Source organism: Pan paniscus, chromosome 21, assembly GCF_029289425.2.
Source record: "Pan paniscus chromosome 21, NHGRI_mPanPan1-v2.0_pri, whole genome shotgun sequence".
In the NCBI taxonomy this organism is placed as follows: domain Eukaryota; kingdom Metazoa; phylum Chordata; class Mammalia; order Primates; family Hominidae; genus Pan; species Pan paniscus.
The window spans coordinates 59,905,686-59,926,985 of NC_073270.2; the positions used below are offsets into that span (position 1 = coordinate 59,905,686).

Below are 21,300 nucleotides of genomic sequence, written 5' to 3' on the forward strand. Positions count from 1 at the left end.
GGTTCGTAACCTCTACCTGAGTGCCAAGTGCCAGCCTCCCTTTCATGTCATGAAAGATGCAAGAGAGAACAGGCTCCCAGGCTGTTCTACCCCCCTTTCAATCACACAACCAGTGTGTGACTGATTGTGTGATTGGAAAGGGGGTAGAGATAGAAGTAACTGGACTTGGGAAATATTTAAGCAGCAACAAAATGGAAAGTTATTTTGCAATTACAAGAATAAACTTTCAGTAAAACTGCTATTAAAGTCTAGATTTATCTAAGGGTAAATTTTGTGATATAGGGCTTGTAGGCCATATGAGAAAATTTTCTACTAGTAAAATAAAGTTTGAATTTGTTTTTATTTTGTTGTAACAAAGGCAATAAAGAGGGGAAGTCACTCAAATATTTAAAAACTTTTATTTTTACTTTCAGAGAATTTGAAGGTATACAGATGAAATCTGACAAGACATGTGAATTTATAATTCTAAAAATAATTTCACAGCAGAGAGAAAGCATATACCTAGATATGTACATATTTATTACAATATAAAGACATAAACGTATATTTCTGAAATATTCTAAAAATATAATGTAGGAAGAAATATTTATCAAATACACAGAATTATATACAGTATGCATTTAGGAAAAGCAGTAGTAAAAATATTAACAAATAAACCATCTGTAAACACAATTTTTAAGTCTTATAAGTATTGCATGCATTTCTGTGCATTTTACATTTATGAAATCATATTTTTCCTAGGAGTTCAAATCACAAAACAAATGTTATATAACAGATCTCTAAGTTTTGCATGCTTTACACTTGTCCCATTTAATAGACAGAAAAATTATGGCATGGGAAATCATTTTATAATATTAAAGTCACACTGAATGTTTTTAAGCTGTGACTAAACTTTGAAACATTGCCCTGCACCACAGATCCTAAATCAAGTACTGCAAATATTAAAAAAATGACTGAGGCAAATTACCATTAGAACCCACACACACATACACGGACACACACACAGACACACACACACATGCATGTCTGTGCTTCATATGCACATACACAATTTAAAAATTATTGCTTCATCTTTACCCTAATGCCATAAAGGAATCACATTTAAAAAATAAACAATTTTAAGGTCCTCTAACAAAATAATGCCCCAGTGAATCACTAGTCTTATAAGATGTTTGACTTCGTTAAAGTCCTTTTAAAAATAGAGGTGTTCTCTAGTTTCCTAATAATGTTTTTATTTCAATGCAGGAAGAACGCAATTTCATGGGAGGCCTGATAACTTTAACCATCATTTAGCTTGGCTTACATTATTAAGCAGGGACATTTTCCTAAGTAGTACATGAAGCAGAGCTACAGTAAATGGATTGTCAGTATTACTCCCAGCCCCAGAAAATTTAGCTGTTGTAGGTCTTTCATTGTGAAATGTAAACTTATTCTTGGGAATTAAAGATTCAAACAGTGAATGTGGTAGGCAGGGCCTGAAACGGTTTGTAACCTCTACCTGACTGCCAAGTGCCAGCCTCCCTTTCATGTCATGGAAGATGCAAGACAGAACAGGCTCCCAGGCCATTCTAAGCACCTGAAGATGGTGCTGACACAGGTGAAGTGTAAACCAGCAGTGAACCCTGTAGAATGCCTTGGATCCCAGCACTCAGTCCGCTTCCCTGAGTTGGATATGATGTTAGCAAATACCACCATCTAGAAAGACAGTACAGCTTCTGGAACAATTTTGCAGAAGAAAAAGTATCAACACCTGGGCCTAAATATTCTTTATAAGCTGTTGTATGGTGCGGTGTTTGAAGTTTGCTTTCCGGTAATGTAGAAGCCATAAGCACCATTCTTGCAGAAAAGTTGAAATGGCTGTTTTGGTCTTGGTAAAAAAAAAAAAAAAAATCTGAAAAAAAAAAGGTATACCCTAATTGTATATCAAAGAAGTGTATTTAAACAAGACAAATTATTAGCCAAAGAAAAAATGCTAAAACTTAAATTGCCATGGGCTCATGCCAAAGGTGTGGCTTACTGTGATAAACATGCATGCTCTTTGCTGAAGGCTAGGGTGTCACAGTTCAGCTAGAATACTTTCCTTACCCTACTTGATTCAGTTCTGTTGGTTGGGATGCTCAGAATTTGACAAATTTCATAATAGCATCAGACACTTGGTGGAGGAATAATAATGTATTCATTTGGGCCTTCTTCAGAAATTTTATCTGTAATTGCATGTTTCTCTAAATAATCTACCAATAAGCAAATGCTCCTTAACTTGCCATTGGCAAACAGCATTTTTTTCTAGGAAAATCCTAGGAGGTGCTGCTAAAAGAACACAATGATAGAATCTGGGTTTAAACACCGACATGTCAGTCTATAAAGCCATATGTTACAAATGTCTTATTTCCACCACCGGGGGTGGTGGCTCACACTTGCAATCCCAGCACTTTGGGAGGCCGAAGCGGGTGGATCACGAGGTCAGGAGTTCAAGACCAGTCTGGCCAACATAATGAAACCCCATCTCTACTAAAAATACAAAAAATTAGCTGGGTGTGGTGGTGTGCACCTGCCTGTAATCCCAGCTACTCGGGAGGCTGAGGCAGAAGAATCGCATGAACCCAGGAGGCGGAGGTTGCAGTGAGCTGAGATTGCACCATTGCACTCCAGCCCAGGTGACAGTGTGAGACACTGTCTCAAAAAAAAAAAAAAAAAAAAAAAAAAAAAAAAAAAAATTAGGGCCTTCTTAGGCTAACTTTTGATCACTTCAATAGTTTTGAATTCATTTTAATGTCTATTAGGAGAACATAACTAGACTTACTAACTCTTAATTTCATTAAGGAAATTATTACTCAGGATGAGGCCAACATATACTATTTGGCTTATGTTAATTTAAAGGAAATAACTCAGTAGTATTGAAATAAATAGCACCTGGTTGGTATATGGACATGGCAAAAGTTGTGGAGGGAACATGAGAACTCCTCTATTGTCAGAAAAAATATTGAATGGCATACTGCAGAAAAAATATTCTATGGTGTTCAATACAGGCTGATAAATATATGCATTTATATTACATGTGGTTGCATAACACAAACCTAGACCCTAGGGCTAAATACAGTCCACTGCTTGTTTTTTATAAAATTTATCAGAACACAGACTTTGTAGGCAGAATAACAGCCCTCTTGAAATGTGAATGCCCTAATCCCTGGAACACGTGAATATACTACCTTATATGAAAAAAAGTGCTTTCCAGATGAAATTAAATTTATGAACTTTGAGATGGGAGACATGATCCTGGATAATATCTTGTCAGACAGAAGCAATGTAAGAAGAAAGAGAGATTCAAAGCATGAGAGGGACTCAACCAACCATTGTTACTGGCTTTCAGTTGGGGAAGGTTTCATGAGCCAAGGAATATGGGAAATCTCTCAAAGTTGAGGATCGCCTTCAGCTGACAGCAGCAAAAAAATAAAGACTTCAGTCCTGTAACCATGAAGAACTAAATTCTGCCAACAACCCAAACTAGCAAGAGAATAGAGCCTCCTCTAGAACCTCCTGACAACACGATAATTTTAGCCTGGAAGAGCCTCATCAGACTTCTGATCTATAGAACTGTAAGATAATAGATGTGTGTCGCGTAACTCACTAAGTTTTAGTAATTTGCGGTGGCAGCAATAGAAAGCTAGGACATCAGCTCACTCATTAGTTTACAAATTGCCTGTGGCTGCTTTCATGTTCCAAGGTAGTATTAAGAGGATGTGACAAAGACTGTATGGTCCACAAAACCTAAAATATTTGCCAACTGGCCCTTTACGGAAAAAGTTTGCCAACCCTTACTATTCACATGCAAAAACCATGAACAGCTGCTAGCATTTACTGAACATTTAATTGATGCCAGGCTCAGGAATAACTACTTGGTATTCATATTAAATTTTTGTGATACACTCTCTTTGGGTCATCATTTTACAAATGAAAAAAAAAAAAAGGAAGTAGAGAGTTTAGGGAACTGCTCAAGGTCACCCAGCAAGTTAGAGGTGAGCTGGGATTCAAACCCCAGTCTGGCTGACTTCCCAGCAAAGCTCATCCCTTGTCATTCGCACTACCTTGCAGAGGATAATGAACCGCCTAGATGCTCACCTGAGGCGTATTATCGCTGGCAAAACGCGATGGGGAGCTCCCGGCTGGGCACCAGGGTGCCTGAGTGTAGCATCTCAACAGGCTCATTGTCTGTGGCCTGGATGTCATATTTGCGGACAATCTGTAATGCACACGCACACAAAAACAGATATTACCCCTCTCTTCTGCCTTGTGAAATAGCACAGAACATAATTGCAGAAACCGGTAAAGGTTTTACCCAACAAAGAGCCAAATGCAGTTGAAGCTCTGCTAATCGGCGACCAATGCACATTCTTTTTCCAATGCCAAATGGAAGATGCGCAAAAGGATTAATTTTTTCCTTCTCCTGAAGCCAACGTTCAGGTCTAAACTGACTTGAATCTTCAAAATTGTCTTCACTGGATCCCAACACCTGGGTATTTAGCATGAGCACTGTCTAAAAACATGCAGAGACACATAGTATTTAAAATAACCAGAAGAGACCTTTGAATGGCAAAATTGACACAAGTTGTCACCTTACAAATCAAAAGTCAAATCCACAAATTTATAATAATGATGATTGCCAACATGCGCTGAGTGCTTAAAATGTGCCAGGTAATAAGTAGGTAAAGGGCTTTAAAACTGTGCACCATACTCACAGCAACCCTGTGCAGCAGATTCTGTTATTAAACCCCTTTTACAGACGAAGTTGAGGCTCACAGAGATTATGTAACTCACTCAAGACAACACAGATAAAGGTGAAACTGAATCCAGGTCTCCGTCTCCATAGCCGTGAATTCTAATTCTATACTATGCAACATGTCAACTATTCTCTACCATCTCTGTATTCCCAAAATGAATATTTTCCACTACAAAGTCTAGGGAGATCTGGTGAATATTTGCAAAGTGTATATTCCAAGGTTTTGTAAGGTGTAGAATATACAAATTCTACTTACTCCTTTGGGTAAAGCATATTCACCCAGAACTGTTGCCTTGTCAAGAGTCCGAGTTGTAAATGGTATACTCGGCGTAAGCCTGAAAAGATAAAATCAAAGATGTAAAGGTGAGCACAGTCTAAGTTCTCTCTGAAGTGTCAATGGGAACGCAGATTGGATTAAATAAATGCTGCCCAAGTGCATACTCAAAGAGGCAGCATGATCACAGATCTTCCTAAAGAAGTTGTTTTTTTCTTCTCAATAATTGTATCTCTTGTTCCTCTCATCTTCTTGAGTTAGTTAAAACCCCAGTGCAAGGCTGTTTAGTAAACTGTTAACGTTGGTTTTCCCCCTTCATTCCAGACTAAAATGTGTATGTTTCCGTGCTAGCCCTTGAAGCGTGATGTTTGTTCTATGTTTCTCCAATCTACTCTTCACAAAGTTGACAGTATCCTTCTAATCCTAAAATGTTGTGAGTTTTGTTTTCCCAAAAGGATGTAAAAGGAATTTCCAAAAAATGTTTTATACCAGAGGCTCAAAAGCAAAGCTTTCTCTATGTCCTATTATATAATAATATAGCTCTTTTGTGAGCTTCCATCTCATAACCTTCAATCATGCCCCTATCTTAATTAGTGCTTACAGCGTTCATTAGAGTAGCAAGATTATTGAATTAAAGGGGAGGGCACTGACTTTCCAAGATTTAATAGAATTTGCCCAAATGATTTAGGAAATGAGTGCCAGAAAAGAAATATGGCTCCAAAGATTTTTTTGCAGTGTGATAATTGTTTCTAATTAGCTAGGGGAAGCCGCCCATGAGTAGGGGACCACTTGTTTTGTGTTTACGAGAACAGTGTTCTAACACATTTATATTGGCTCAGAGATAGGCTCTTACCTCATAGATTCTTTCAGACAGGCTTTTAAATACGGCATATTCCTCAAATCTTCTGCCCGTGGCACCTGATTCTCAGGTAATACACTTTGAATTTCCTTAAGAAGCTTTTGTTGCACTTGGGGATTACGGGATAAATTGTAGAGAATCCACATTAGACTGTTTGCTGTCTGCAAGCCAAATGGACATAAACTTGAGTTTTTGTAAATAACTGCATTAAACCACTATTAGCTGAAAAAAAGGTGATGCCCACCACCTGATTCTGCAAATGTATCAGTGAAGCTCTTTCACGCGTCCTTATAGCTATGCCTTTAGACAAATCCAATATATAAAAAAGCAGACTTATTTCATAAAACATATCAATTAAGGATATATTTTAAATTATTTACTGAGGGAATCAAAGTATAATCCTTTAATCAGCTGCTTTAGAACATTTAAATACAGTTTTTTTTTTTTTTTTTGAGATGGAGTCTCACTCTGTCGCTCAGACTGGAGTGCAGTGGCACTATCTCGGCTCACTGCAACCTCCACCTCCTGGGTTCAAGTGATTCTCCTGCCTCAGCCTCCTGAGTAGCTGGGACTACAGGCGTCCACCACCATGCCTGGCTAATTTTTGTATTTTTAGTAGAGATGGGGTTTCACCATGTTGGCTAGGCTGGTCTTAGACTCTTGACCTCAGGTGATCTGCCTGCCTTGGCCTCCCAAAGTGCTGGGATTACAAGAATGAGCCAACTGTGCCTGACCTAAAATACAGTTTGACACAATAATTGTTCGAACACAAATGAGTACATGTAAAATTGGTGAAATGAGAATATTAGTGGGTTAAATCAATGCCAATTTTCAGATTGTGACGTTTCCTCGTTAGACAGGACATTACTATTAGTGGAAAACTGGGTAACGGATGCAAGGGATCCCTTTCTATTTTTTCTTAGAACTGAATGTGAATCTACAATGATCTCAAAATAAACATTTAATTAAAAGTTGCTTGATATAGAAAACATTCATATAAAAATGGAGTAAACAGAGAGGGATGGTGATCCTCAGGGTGTTGCTAATGAGAGGCTTTAAGAGAATGTTATAGTGGAAATGGACAATAAATGGCATTTCTGAAATTTAAAAGTTCCTTTGGCCACACCCTAAAAAGTCACCACAAAAATAAACAGGCACTACCTACACTCAGGGTTACAACCACATGTAAACAGCCCTCATACGAGGGTGCCAACACCAAAAATAAGAAATTCAAACATTGAGTTGAGTACTCCAGCTACAGTTTCTGACAAAGGCCCACACCCTTTTAAGTGGCATCTTTTATTTCCTCTGCACAGGCAATGACTAGAGAAAAAATATTGGTGGAAACAGCCAATGTAGCTTTAAGCTACATAATATTCACCACTAGTAGTCATATGTATTTATTTTTTAGGCCGTACTTCGCTAATTTAAGCCAAATATTTCCTGAAAATGATCATTGTGTCCACCTCCGCAGACATGAAGACGCTGTTGCTAAGTGCCATGTGCCACTCACACAAATGAGCACCAAGTGCAAGACCATTCAGAGATGATGGTTATTTTATTATTTTTGGAAGAAGATGCCTCCAAGGCAGTCTTCTTCATGTCAGAGGACTGGCAGCCTCGGCTGCAAATAAACTGTAGATGCCATTATTATAAGAGTCTAATTTACAAAACAGGAAGAGGGTGTAGCCATCAAATTAGATACACTTTCAAATGGTTCTGATTTTCCAAATGTGACTTTCAGAATAGCCAGGACCAAAAAAAGAAACAGATTTAACCATATCAGTGAGTCCCTCACCGCAAGTACCAAATAGAGTTTCCAAAAGGCAGATGACTGTAGCTTTTACCAAAGCCACGTAAGACAGTCTGAGCCTGTAGGGAAAACTGCAGGGGCTAAGCTGCAGCAGCTGATTTGAGGGGAAGTGGCCTGGAAAACCTCAGGGGCACAAACTATCCTTGATTGACCTCCATGGAACAGACCGAGCTCATTGACTGGCCTGCTGCACCCACTCTCTTGGCTAAGTCTATTCTCCATCCACCAGCCAGAGCCCACTTTTAAAAACATAAATGATCAGGTGATTCCCTTGCTTAAAATGCTGCAAGAGCTTCCCATCACAGGTGCAATCAAATCTAATGCCTTACCCAGGCTGGGCTCACAAGGCTCTGGCTAACATGGCCCATCCAATTCTCCAGTCTCAGCTCTGACCACATTTACTAGTTCTGTAGCTCCATCCCTCTTTCTGCCCCAGGGCCTTTGCATGGGCCGTTTCCTCTACCTGCAGTGTTCTTCCACGAGGTCTTTCTATGGCTGGCTCTTCTCATTATTCCAGAGTCAGCTCCAGTACTGCTTTCTCAGAGAGGGCTCCCCTTTAATCATCTCCATCTCTCTATATTACACCATCCTGATGGCATCCTCCACAATCCACATCACTATCTAAAGTGACCACATTTGTTTGTTTACATGGCTACTGTCTGTCTTCCCCACTTGCATACAAGTTCCATGAGAGTGGGAACCCTTGTCTCTGGTTCATGGTGGTCTCTCAAGAACCTGGAACAGTCCCAGGTATACAGTAGGCACTCAATAGTTCCTGAATTCCTTCATTTATTCAACAAGTATCTATTAGCCGCTACTAGATGCCAAGTACTGTTCTATGTCCTGGAAACACAGCAGTGGACAACTCTAAGCCATTGCCCTCAGAGAGGTCACGTTCCAGTTGAAAAAATAAAAGAATAATGGGTGACACTGTACTTTGATCACTGGAAGGAGCCACCCAGGGTAAGCAGTTCAACAGGAAAGTGAGCAAGGATGGATTCCCACTTTCAACAGCCTCGTGGAGCAAGAGGAGAAATGAGAACCTCGCTATCTCCTGATAGAGAAAACCCTACCTTTACTCTAGGCAAGAAACAGCACAGAAGGGGAAGCACGTGGAAAATAAACAACTGCTTTACATTTTGCTTAGAGACTTTAAGGTGCATGAAATGTTGGACTTAGGAGGAGGTTAGCGTGCGCCACTCCCATCACAGCTCGAACTAGTATCCAAGTCGATTAAACCTACCTGAATGCCTATGGCAGGATTTGTTTGGGGTTGGTCTCACTTAGTATCTGCTATCTCCTAGGGAGTATCGGCCACATCAGAGACAGAATTTTGGTCTTTACAATGGGCCGTTTCGCTTCAGTTGAAATCCACTTGTCCCAGACTCTTTGGGACTTTGTTTACAATTCTAAGCAGATAAAAATATTATTGGCTTGAAAGAGAGTATGCCTTTTTTTTTTTTTTTTTTTTTTTACAGTAAGTAACAGCCACAGTTAGGCACTTTGGGGTAACATGTGCAACTGAACAAAATACTTCCAATTTTGAAAAATCCGGATTCTGTATCTTGCCAGGGCAGGGAACTTTACTGCTCCTGAACTCCCGTAGCAGTTTGCATGGACATCATGGCACTCATCACATCCTACTCTGGCTTTTTGTCACTGGGGCACATGAAGTCTCCTCCTACCCAGAGTTTAAGCACAGAAGCCCGTGCATGGAGGCACCGTGGCGTCTAGTATGAGGCCGTGCGCGGAGGCACCGTGGCGTCCAGTATGAGGCCGTGCGCGGAGGCACCGTGGCATCTAGTATGAGACTTTTCATTTTTGTGGAGTTGGTGCTAGTGAATCCCAGTGAAATGAATGAGATGAATTACTATTTAAAATCTGTCATCTAAAAATTGTACAGACCGTTCATTTAGCAAACTCAAATCCAGCCCACCCTTACCGTTTCCACCGCAGCCAGCTGGAGCTCTGTGACAGCAGCATACAATTCTTTCTTTGAAAGCCGATTCTGGTGATAAATGTCACAAAGGAAATCTGCACTAGGCTGCTGAGAATACTTCTCTAACCGGTTGTCGATACAAGCTTTGACTATTAGAGCAGAGAAGAAAGAGAGGAAGTCAGCTGAAAATTGGGATGAGGAAAATCACAAAAGAAAACCTCAGTCCAAACTCCTTCTTGCAATATCTAAATAGTCTTTTCAGGAACACTGACAATTTGCTACACACACTAATTATATTATTGCCTTCTTGTCAAGTCGGCAAGGATTTTTCAATACCGACATGAGCAAGGCTTCTCAAACTTTAATGTGGATAGGAGTCACCTAGGCATCTTCTCAAAATGCAGAATCTGAATCAGGGCTTGGGTAGGCCTGGAACTCTGCATTCCTAATAAGCTTCTAGGTGATGCTGATGCCACTGGGCTGCAGGTCATAGTTTTGAGTAGTAAGAGTTTAGATCTTGGGAGAAAAAAGTGTAAAAGAAGGTAGGATTTGGGTTCACTTTCAGAATCCAACTTGGATCCAGATATTACTAAGCACACATACCCCACATACATACGCACAAGTAGAGTGTCCATCCATGTTGACAATAATGGTAAAAATTTCTAATATTTATAACATAAAATCTAGGCGTGTACCTCCCTCACTATTAAGCAAACAACCACCAGGCTCATTATATGGTAATAATCATGCTGATCACATATGGCACAGCAGTTAGAGTTCGAGTCCTGGAAGCTCTTTGTCTGGCTTCAAACCTTGGCTTTGCCATCACCTAGCATGCAATCTTGGGAACGTTGGCTAACTTCTATGTGTCTCAGGTACCCCTCTCAGGGCTAATAAAAGGACCTACCTTATAGGTGTGTTGTGAGGATTAACTAAATGTATAAGTGAACAATGCCTAGCATCAAATATTCCCCTTCGTCATGTGGCAGAAATAGATCTAGTCCACGGAGATACTGTGATATGCCAGGTTTTTATGTTAACTGTAATCTGTAGTAGACCCAGAAACAGTTACATTGAGGTAGGTTCTCTTATTATTATTATTATTAATTATTAGTCCATTTTAGAGACAAGGCAACTGAGGATGAAAAGGTGATTGCACATTTGGCCAAGCCACCACAACCAGTGACAGAGCTGAACTTGAACTCAGGAGTCCCTGACTCTATAAATTTTACTTTTTTATTTTGAGATGGAGTCTCACTCTGCCTCCCAAGATGGAGTGCAGTGGCTCAGTCTTGGCTCACTGCAACCTCCGCCTCCCAGGTTCAAGCAATTCTCCTGCCTCAGCCTCCTGAGTAGCTGGGATTACAGGTGCCCACCACCACGCCCAGCTAATTTTTGTATTTGTAGTAGAGACTGGGTTTCACCGTGTTGACTGGGCTGATCTCAAACTCCTGGCCTCAAGTGATCTGCTCGCCTGGGCCACCCAAAGTGCTAGGATTACAGGGGTGAGCCACTGCACCTGGCCAGATTTTACTTTTAACCACTCTTAATTCCCAAAGAAGACTACAGAAAGCTTGTTACTTAGAATTTGTGTATGCTGGGGCAATCCCCAATAACACCTGTGTTTGCAAAACCTAAATGTGGTGATGAGGCTCAGATCACTCCAGACCTCCTCTCTGAAGCTCCAGACACGGGGGTGCTGGGCTGGTTCTGGCTGGTTGTGAAGGGCGGCCCTTTACCTGATTTGAAAATGGTGTCCCAGGCCAGAGTGTGGTCCTGCCAGACCTTGGTGTTGAGGCTCTTGTGCAGCTCGACTGGAGTGACCATCATCCTCCCAAACGTGCTCATCATCTGAGAGAAATGCAAATGCCTTTTTATTCTGAATTCTCCTTCTCTCAAAGACAATGTTCGTTCTGGAAGAGGAACATTCTAAACCGCAGCACCCTGCACTTTTTAAAAGGCTGGAATTACAAGGACACCCCCGGCTCTCTCTGCACCGGTCCTGGGAGCAATGCCCGTACCCCACCTCCACCTCCTTTCAATATTGAAGGTAATGTGGGGGATGATTTTCCACTGGATGTGTTTGATAAAAATTGTAATCTTATGACCTAATTGTAAAAAAAAAAAAAAAGAGGAAAAACTATAACTTTCATATTCACTTCAATTTCTAATAATTTCCAAACTTCAGTGATTTCCAAACCAATTTCACAGCGTTTATCCTATCCACACGCCACCCAAACTATTCAAAAAGATAAAATCTGAAAAATTTTGGGCTCTTTTTAAAAAGTGTTTTTAATCAACTGATCTTTAATTAAAATAGCTATTTTAGCCTTGCCTAAACAAAGAAATAATGGATTTAATGTGCTTCTTTATGTTACGTGCATATATCCAGGGGTCCCCAACCCCCAGGCCATGAACCAGTACTGGTCAGTGGCCTGTTAGGAACGGGGCCGCGCAGCAGGAGGTGATCAGCGGGCCAGCAGGTGTTACCACCTGAGCTCTGCCTCCTCTCAGATCAATGGCTGCATTAGATTCTTACAGGAGTGTGAACCCTATTGTGAATTGCCTATGCGAGGAATCTATGTTCCACACTCCTTATGAGAATCTAATGCCTGATGATCTGTCACTGTCTCCCATCACCCCCAGATGGGACTTTCATGTTGCACGAAAACAAGCTCAGGGCTCCCACTGATTCTACATTATGGTGAGTATATAATAATAACAGAAATAAAGTGCACAGTAAACGTAATGCACTTAAATGATCCTCCCTCCCCTGCCCCACCACCCTGCCCTGTCCATGGAAAAATTGTCTTCCACGAAACTGGTCCCTGGTGCCAAAAAGTTGGAGACAGCCGCATATATGCACATAAATATACTAAAATATATAATGCACATTAAAATGAACACTTAACTGTTGAAATAAAATATGTGTGTATGCCATTTTTTGGGAATCACTGTGAAGTTCTGTAAAAATCGATCTGTAAAACATCAATCAAGAAAACTGCTTTCTTAAAGAGGCTGCTTACTGTTTTGATGGCCATGATGAAGTTCACAGCTTCATCCCCTGCATTCTTCTGGAGAAGCCCAAATCTCTTCTCATACAACACGAGGCAGATACCTGTCATTTAAAATAATCATCACTTTACACAAACAGCAATGCTGGAGTTGGAGTCTATGTTTATCTGGTTATTAAAGACTCAATTCTACGCCTCTTAAAAGTGTGGGATTTTCTGAGAAAAGGCAACAGTCCAAGAATATTGAGGAAAAGCAGAGTCTGAAAGGGGACACCATCACTTTCTTTTTCTAGAAATTATCTCTGGGTCCAGTGACTCATCACCTTAGAATGTCATGATCAGAGATCCACTGTCCTGAGTCATGTAAGTCACACAGGAGATCCAGGGGCCCTAGCAAAGGTGCTGCAGGGTCGGGTCTGCCCTATGCCTCTAACCCAGCTGTGTTTTTAGAGTCACTTATTGGATTCTATCTCCTGACATAATGAATTGGAAGCCATTCACCAGAGGAAGAGAAGGGAAGGGAATAATTATGTTCTAAACACCCATTACACACCAGGTACTGGGCTAGCACTTCATATAGGGTTTTTTTTTCTTCCATTTCATCATTTTATTTAGAAGGAACCTTTTTACAAATAAAATTCTCAACTCTTCATTTCAAAACTTTTTACCTAGAGAAAAGTTGAAGGAATGGTAAAATGAATACCTGAATCCCCCGAACTCATCAACATCTTGCTGCCATTTCTTTCTCTTTGTGTGTATGTATGCATACAAGTGTATATGTGGTTGTGTGTGCTGAAGCACCTGAAAATAATTTTGAGCTCTCAGGACACTTCACCGTTAAATACTTTAGCAGTAATGTCCTAAGAATAAAGCATTCTCCAACATAACCACAATGTCATTAACATCCCTAAGAACCTTAGCGACCATTCCATAAAAACTCTACTGTGTCCCATTTTAAAATGTTCCCCATTGTCCTAAAAATTATCTCTTGGAACCTTTTTTTTTTAAAAAAGGACACAGGGCCGAGCGTGGTGGTTCACACCTGTAATCCCAACACTTCAGGAGGCTCGGGCAGGCAGACTGCTTGAGCCCAGGAGTTCGAGAACAGCCTGGGCAACATGGCAAAACGCTGTCTCTACAAAAAAATAAAAATAAAAAAATTATTCAGGCATGGCTACATGTGCCTGTAGTTCCAGCTACTCTGGAGGCTGAGGTGGGAAGATCTCTTGGGCCCAGGAGGCCGAGGTTGCAGTGGGCCGAGATCGTACCACTGGCCACTGCACCCTAGCCTGAGTGACACAGTCTGGAAAAAAAAAATTATACAGGATTACTGCAACCACCTTTTTAGTGGTGGATAATTGGCTCTTGACTTATAAAGTAGGAAACTAGCATTAAAAAGGTAAACAAATGGCCTAAAATCATAAACCTGAGGAGTGAGAGTCAATTAGCTTAGTCAGCACCCACTCACAGCTTTTCCAACTACCTCCATGTTTTCCAAACTCTACTTATTTCTTCCCAGCCTTTCAAGGTTTCCCCGTATTTGTGTTCCACAGTGGTTGGCAGGTGCACCACTGGGAATATGTGAGATAGCTCTGGATGGTACATGAACTTTAAAAATAATTAGTTACTCTGCTGGGCACAATGGCTCATGCTTGTAATCCCAGCACTCTCAGAGGTCGAGGTGGGAGCATCATCTGAGGTCAGGAGTTTGAGACCAACCGGTGGCAAAACCCCATCTCTACTTAAAAAACACAAAAGTTAGCCAGGCGTGGTATCGCACGCCTGCAATACCAGCACTTTGGGAGGCCGAGGTAAGTGGATCACCTGAGGTCAGCAGTTCGAGACCAGCCTGGGCAACATGGTGAAACCCCATCTGTACTAAAAAACACAAAAATCAGCCAGTCATGGTGGTGTGCACCTGTAGTCCCAGCTGCTCAGGAGGCTGAGGCAGGAGAATCGCTTGAACCCAGGAGGTGGAGGTTGCAGTGAGCCGAGATCACGCCACTGCACTCCAGCCTGGGGCAGAGTGAGAGTCTGTCTCAAATAAGTAATTAAAAAAAAGTTACTTATATTTATCTATTTATGGCAATTTCTGACCTTGAATTTATGGAAGTGTTATAGGTTTTCCTTCTATCCCTCCCATCAGCAGCCACAGTGATCCTCCCAGCAAATCTGCCCATATCACACTGCTGCTGAATACATTCCCACAGCTCCCGGTTACTTACAGGCTAAAATTCAAACTCCCGCTCATACAGCCCTCTATGAGCTGGCTGCTCGCCCTCTTCCAGCCTCTGTTACAGGATATGCTTGTCATTCTGCACTTCTTCTGCAGGGACACTCTCCTTCCTCCCTTTTCACCTGGTGAACTCCTACTCAACCATCAGGACTTAGCTGAGGGGTACCATCTCTGTGAAGAGACCCCTGGCCATGTCCGGCTTAGGTGGCCCTCTCAGATTCTCCCACAGCCCTGAATGTCCTCAGCCAGGTGCTGTCCCACCTGATCACAGCTGCCTGCTCTCCTCCTGCACTCCCATGGGCAGTGAGCTCTGCCCTTTATTTCCAGAGTAATCTTTGAAGAAAGCGGTCATGTCCTCCCTCCCTTACTTGCCCCATCTGAGTCAGATGAGAGGTAAAGTCTTGCCAGGACCTATGAGCTGTGCCCTGTTGGACACCTGCCTTCTTTTTGACCTCATCTCCTTTCACAGGCTCCCCTTCCTCCTGGCTTGTTCATCGTGATCCACTCACACCAGCAGCTTGAAGTTCGTCAAACTCGGCGCTCATGCTTCCACCTCCTGGCATTTGCACTTCCTTCTCTGCTGCCTGGAACAATCCTCCACAGGTACCCTCATGATTTGCTCCTTCCCTTCCTTTAGGACTTACCTCAAATGTCTCCTTACTAAAAAGGACTTGCCCCTCTTTCATTCTTTCATGTTATTTCTTTCTCTCTCTCTCTTTTCTTCTTTCTTTCTTTTCTTTTTTCTTTCCTTTCTTTTTCTTTTCCTTCCTTCCTTCCCTCCCACCCTCCTTCCTTCCTTCCCTCCCTCCCTCCCTTCTTCCTTCCTTCCTTCCCTCCCTCCCTCCTTCCTTCCTTCCCTCCTTCCCTCCCTCCCTCCTTCCTTCCTTCCCTCCTTCCCTCCCTCCCTCCCTCCCTCCCTCCCTCCTTCCTTCCCTCCCTCCCTCCCTCCCTCCCTTCTTCCTTCCTTCCTTTCTCTGTCTCTCTCTCTCTCTTTCTTGAGACGGGGTCTCACACTGTCACCCAGACTGCAATGCAGTGGTACAATCAAGGCTCACTTCAGCTTCAGTGTCCCGGGGTCAAGCAATCCTCCCACCTCAGCCTCCCAAGTAGATGGGACTACAGGCATGCGCCACCAACCGTGACTAATTTTTGTATTTTTTGTAGAGACAAGGTTTTGCTGTGTTGCCCAAGCTGTTCTCAGATTCCTGGGCTGGCCTCAAGTGATCTGCCCACCTCAGCCTCCCAAAGTCCTGGGATTACAGGCATGGGCCACCGTGCCTGCCTTTCATGTTCTTTCTTAACTCCCTTTCTCTTTTCCTTTACTCGTTGGAAAAGTATATTTTAAAATGTGTTTACTTGTTGACTATCACCTTGTCTAGCATATAAGCTCCCCAAGGGTACGGGGGTTATGCATTTCATTCATTGTCATATCCCTAGTACCTAGCACAGTGCCAGACACACAGCAAGTATTCAACAAATGTTTGTTGTATGACTCATTAACAATCCATAGTTCAAGGCATAACTTAAGCACCTAAAAGAAGCATTAAAAGGGCTGCTCTGGCCTTTCCCTAGGCAGCAATAATGCCTGTTTACAAAAGAGTTGTCAAAAGAGCCATGCTTTATCCACAAAATCACCTGCAAAATCAGTGAGCAAGTCTGTGACGACAACTTACTTTCAAACGACCATTTGTTCAGTTCGCTGTACAAGTCTTCAATGTGGCCTCTTTCATCACAGAGCTCATCTATTCTGCCCATAAAATCAGCCAAGACCTTCAAAGAAAACAACCGCAAAAGACACATTTTAAAGCCGTTGAAGGAAAACAAAACTTTAAAGCTCACTGAGCTAACTTCAGGTCTTGCTACATCGCATGTTCACTGGCCATAATGTTATTCATCCTGAAGTCACACTAATTATATATTCTCCCTGGGAACCCACCTTATCCCCTAACGACCTCATCCTGGGTTATTTTTTTCCTGAAGCCACCCTGAAGCTTAAGTTTCAGCTTTTGATCTAAAAATAATTCTGGCAATTTAAGAAAAGGAAAACATTTTTTTTTTTTCCTAATCAGAACGGGGGAATAAGCCACAAAGGAATCAGCTAACTGTCCCTGTTGGCCCAGCATCTCAAAGACTGTGTTGCAGCAGCTATCCTGAGGTGTGCCCTTCCACATCAGGGCAAGCAAACGTCTCTTTATTGGTTGGTGGTTATGTTAAGCATGTTGAACTTGGAACCAGAAGATCTACCAATTCTGGACACAGCTCCTTCCCTAAGTAGTCTATGACCTTGGGATAGTCACATAAGACCTTTGGATGCCAGTTTCATAAACCAGAGTTTTCAATAACTGATGCCTCACATTTAATGAGGTCCATATGGTACCAAACACTGTACGAAGTGTATTGGTTGATCCTCTGACAACCAAGTAGTAGTAAGTACTGTCGTTACTCATTTCCCATGTAATAGATGAGAAAGCTGAGGCTTAAAGAGGCCAAGTCACTCACTTATGCACACAGAGCTGATAAGTTGCCATCCTGGACCCTGCCATGAGCTGGTGTGGCCATAAAGTCCACATGTGTGGATTTAGTTTGCATGTTTAATTTGCCCGCATAGTGCATTTAAAAGTTCTTTGAATTTGTTACCATTAAAAAAACAAGAGGTTTCATATGAACATATGGATTTACCACTACTAGTTTAAAAATGTAAATAATAATTATGAGACTTGGTGACATGAGGTCTGCATTCTGACATGGCATTCGTTTGCTGGAACTGGGGCTGCTGTCCCTCCTAGGAGGGGCATGCACTATCACATTTCCTGAAATTTTTACTGGGTCTGCCTTATTATTTTATATTAGTCATGTGGCCCCTGGAAGCTTCTGAGTTTGCAATCCTTCACCTATATGATCCCATCTGGGGACGCATCCAGTTCAAAATAAACATCCAAAGTGAACAGAAGTAAAAAGAGATTACTTTATGCTTAAAATTCCCTTTGACTCTGTGCTGGCTAAGGGATAATGTCCAAATACCTTAGTATAATACAAAAATATTGTTAAGACCTATCCAGTATCATTTCAGAGAAAGCCTCACATCAGCTACACTAAATGACCGATTCTCTGAACACACCATGTCATTTCATGCCTCCCTGTTTTCAGAAGGCTACTCTGTCTGCCTTAATGCCTTCCCCCACCTTCTCTGCTTTCAGACTCCTCCTGCAAAACCCAGCTCAAATATCACTACTTAAGAACTTTACAAGGTTATCTCATTTAATTCTCACAGCAAACCCGTGGGGTGGGAACTGTTACTCCCATTTTGTAGATGGGGAAACCGAGGCTTAGGGAAGGTAAGTGGTCTATAGCCAGGTCTCATAGCCAGGGAGTGGAAAGCCGGGGTTCAAATCCAGGGCTGTAGAATACCAAAGTCCACACTCTCCATTGCTCCCTCATTGTGATATGACTTTAAAAGAGGGTGGAGGAGGGAGAAATAAGGGTTTGGTGGGGAGGAGGCTGTGGGAAGGAAGGGAGAGAAAGAGAAGACCCCCACTTTGAATCACCCGAATTGCATTCTTTTTTCCTTTGTACTTTGTAGCTGTGACTTGAAGCTCCACCAATATCCCTATGTCCCCACGAGCCCCAGGAAAGCTGGCCCCAGCCTACAGACCTCATTGATTTTGTTGTCCAGCTTCATCACTTCCCCTGGTTTCATTAGTTTCTTTTGAAAGGCACTCCGGACCCGCTGCCAGTCTTCCCCTTCCCTGTGAGAGAAGCAGGAATACATTTAGAGCACATTGAAAAGAAAAGAAGGAGATGCAGAAATACCTCCAGCTGCAACTTCAGGAACCATAAAATCAAACAAACACCGAGAATCATGCCAAGAAATAGCCAGAGAATATTAGCATCAGAATATTTGGGATAAAATAGTGATCATCTTTTGACAATAGTTTGACAATAGGATGAAAAAGCACCTTTCCTCCTAGTCAAAGATTGCACCAGAAAGTTGAAGTCCAGATAATTTGGGCTCAGGGATTTTGAGCTGTCCTTGCAGGGAGTGGGGCTGGGAGGCCTGGGGACAATTCCTAGCGGTAAAAGGGGGCATGTGAACACCCCATCACCAGCAACTCAGATCTGTTTGAGGGAAGAATCTTGTCTTCTTTCAACTCATTGGTGTGGGCTTCATATTTACAAAATATCTCAGATTTAGAATTTTGCCATCGCCTCCAAATAATAACATACAGCCAGAGAGTCACTGGAGTAATAAAAAGCCTTTTGCGATTGTGCACTTGTAGGCACCTGCCCCATAGCAGACCATACAGCCTGTGAAGCACCGCGAATTAATAGGGTTTTTAATTCCAGTCATTATATCCTGGAAAATATAACTATTAGGCATTACAGTTTGGGGGTAAATAAAGGTGCTAACTTGTTAAATGCTAACAACTAAAAAGCAGAAGAATCACATCCCATCGTAGCATTTATCGACCTAAAACACAACTTTGATATCCCTCCTTATTCCACCTTTACAAGTAGAAATAAGGCATGTCCCCCAGTCCTCTGCAGAAAATGTCACTGTAAAAAGCCAAAGAGGCTAACTCCTGGCTTTTGAGCTTACAAGGTGTTTCAGGGAGTTTTAAGGGATAATTTTGTTTGTATAAGATGTTTGCCTGGTACGCTGACTTCAGAACCTCATCCTGCCCAGGAGTCTGAACACCACAGTTTGTACAACCCTGTTTTGGCGTTTCTTTGATGGGAGGGTGTGGCCCTTCCCTGTTGCCAGAGAGAACGCAGGTGCCGGGTGCACAGCACGGCTTTTCCGTGGACCGACTCTAATCTGTACAAGAGCTCAGGGTTGCAATGGCACGGGAGAGGGGCTTTGGTATCCGCCCTACATAAGAAGCTTCCAACCCCAGGGAACTCTAACTCCGCCTCTTCACAATTTCCAGGCGCCGTCAGGCTCATCAGGTCTGGCCGCATGCCCAGGTCCCTCGGATTGGACTCACAGGATCAGCAGCCCGTAGCCTTCTTCGCGGTAGTCGCGATAGGCCTTCCACGGTTTGATCTCCAGCCGCTGCGGGTAGGCGCTCTCGGTGCGGTACAGCGCTTCCAGCAGGCATGGCGAGCCCAGGTGCACCGACTCAAAGGAACCCAACTTCATGCGGAAAATCTTGCCATACTTCTTGTGGTACTCCACCTGCAGCCGGCCGGGCACAGCGCGGTGTCAGCGCGCATCCTCCGCCGTGCCCGAAGCGCTTTCCCTCCTCCCGCCTCCTTCCTCCTCGGGGACCGGGGACCCTCGCTGCCCAGACGCCGAAGCGCACCGTGCGCCCGAGGCGCGCACGTCGGGGAGGGTTTGGAGCGCCACTGGGAGGGCGGAGGAGGGAGGAGAAAGAGAGTCGGGCGCGAAAAGGTGTTTACCAGGGTGTCGTGCTGTTTCTTGAGCCCCCCTTTCCAGAGAATCTGCAGCAGGCTGCCCAGCAGTGGCCACCTGGTGGGGCCCGGCAGGGCAGCCGCGTTCTGAGTCTCGCCACCAGTTGTCAGCGGGCAGACTGGCACCTCTCGCGGCTGAGGGGACGTGTACGCCGTAGATGTCACCAGTCTCGGGGGCTGCCTCGGACTGCGCAGCTGCTGCAGGAAGGCGGCAAGCGAGCGGCTCTTGCTGATGGGGGAGCTCATGGCAGCGGGGGACACCGGAGCGCGGGAAGGCAGGAGGATGGGGTGGGGCGAGGTTGGTACGAGGTGCTAGTGGGAGTCGGGGCTTAACGATTCTGGGAAAAGGAAGCAAAGAGGGCCAGCTGGTGTGATGGAGCGGGGTGAGGCGGGACAGGCAGCAGAAAGGACCTCGGCGAGGATGCTCGACGCTGCACCACGCGACAGCCTCAGAGCATTGGTGCCTCCTTGCACTGGCCGCAGGGGCTGGAAGAGGGTGGCCGGTGTCTGGGGACCTCTTGAAAAGGGAAAGCTGGGAGTCCTCCTGTTGGTCCGCAAGGCTGACCTCTAGGGTCTGGCTGGAGCCACGGGGAGGAGGTGTCAAGGAGGGTAGATGAGATGCTGCTGGCGCTGCGTTTCCTCCCGTCCCTCTCCATGTTCCTATGCCCAGGGACCATGCATTTATGGAGACAGAGCATGCCCTGGGTGGCCAATGAGCACGCAGAGGAGGGCGGAGTGGCCCCCGGCTGGCCAGACTCCGAGGGACGCGGGACCCAGGGGAGGGGGGTGGAAGGAGGATGGAGTCAGCGAGGTGAGCGAGGGCGTCCGGGCCTCGGGTGACCGGGGCTATGTTCGCTGGGCGCGGGAGGTGGGGTGGGGGCGGCAGACTCCACCCCGGAGATAACCCCCAGGAAGGCATGCGAAGCCCGGAGTTCACCGGGTGTGCTTCGAACGCGCCTCCCCGCCCTCCCCCGGCGGG

The 21,300-nt window shown here is 43.7% G+C and overlaps 1 protein-coding gene across 3 annotated transcripts; it reads right to left on the minus strand.

Moving 5' to 3' along the window:
* Positions 1 to 379: 379 nt before the first annotated feature.
* CYP24A1 (cytochrome P450 family 24 subfamily A member 1) lies at positions 380 to 20,977 on the minus strand. Of its 3 annotated transcripts, XM_055104799.2 has the most exons (12): positions 20,310 to 20,977; positions 19,895 to 20,085; positions 18,562 to 18,655; positions 16,583 to 16,679; positions 12,686 to 12,777; positions 11,399 to 11,510; positions 9,663 to 9,808; positions 5,902 to 6,068; positions 5,031 to 5,109; positions 4,334 to 4,531; positions 4,117 to 4,237; positions 380 to 1,891 (listed from the first exon to the last, which is right to left on the minus strand). In XM_055104799.2, the coding sequence occupies exons 1-11, from the start codon at positions 20,565 to 20,567 to the stop codon at positions 4,127 to 4,129; spliced, it is 1,545 nt and encodes a 514-aa protein (XP_054960774.1). In that variant the 5' UTR covers positions 20,568 to 20,977; the 3' UTR covers positions 380 to 1,891; positions 4,117 to 4,126. The 3 variants fall into 3 exon arrangements, with proteins under 3 accessions (XP_054960774.1, XP_063457088.1, XP_054960775.1); XM_063601018.1 differs by lacking the exon at positions 4,334 to 4,531; XM_055104800.2 differs by lacking the exon at positions 4,334 to 4,531 and having other exon boundaries at positions 380 to 4,237.
* Between the last annotated feature and the right edge of the window lie 323 nt (positions 20,978 to 21,300).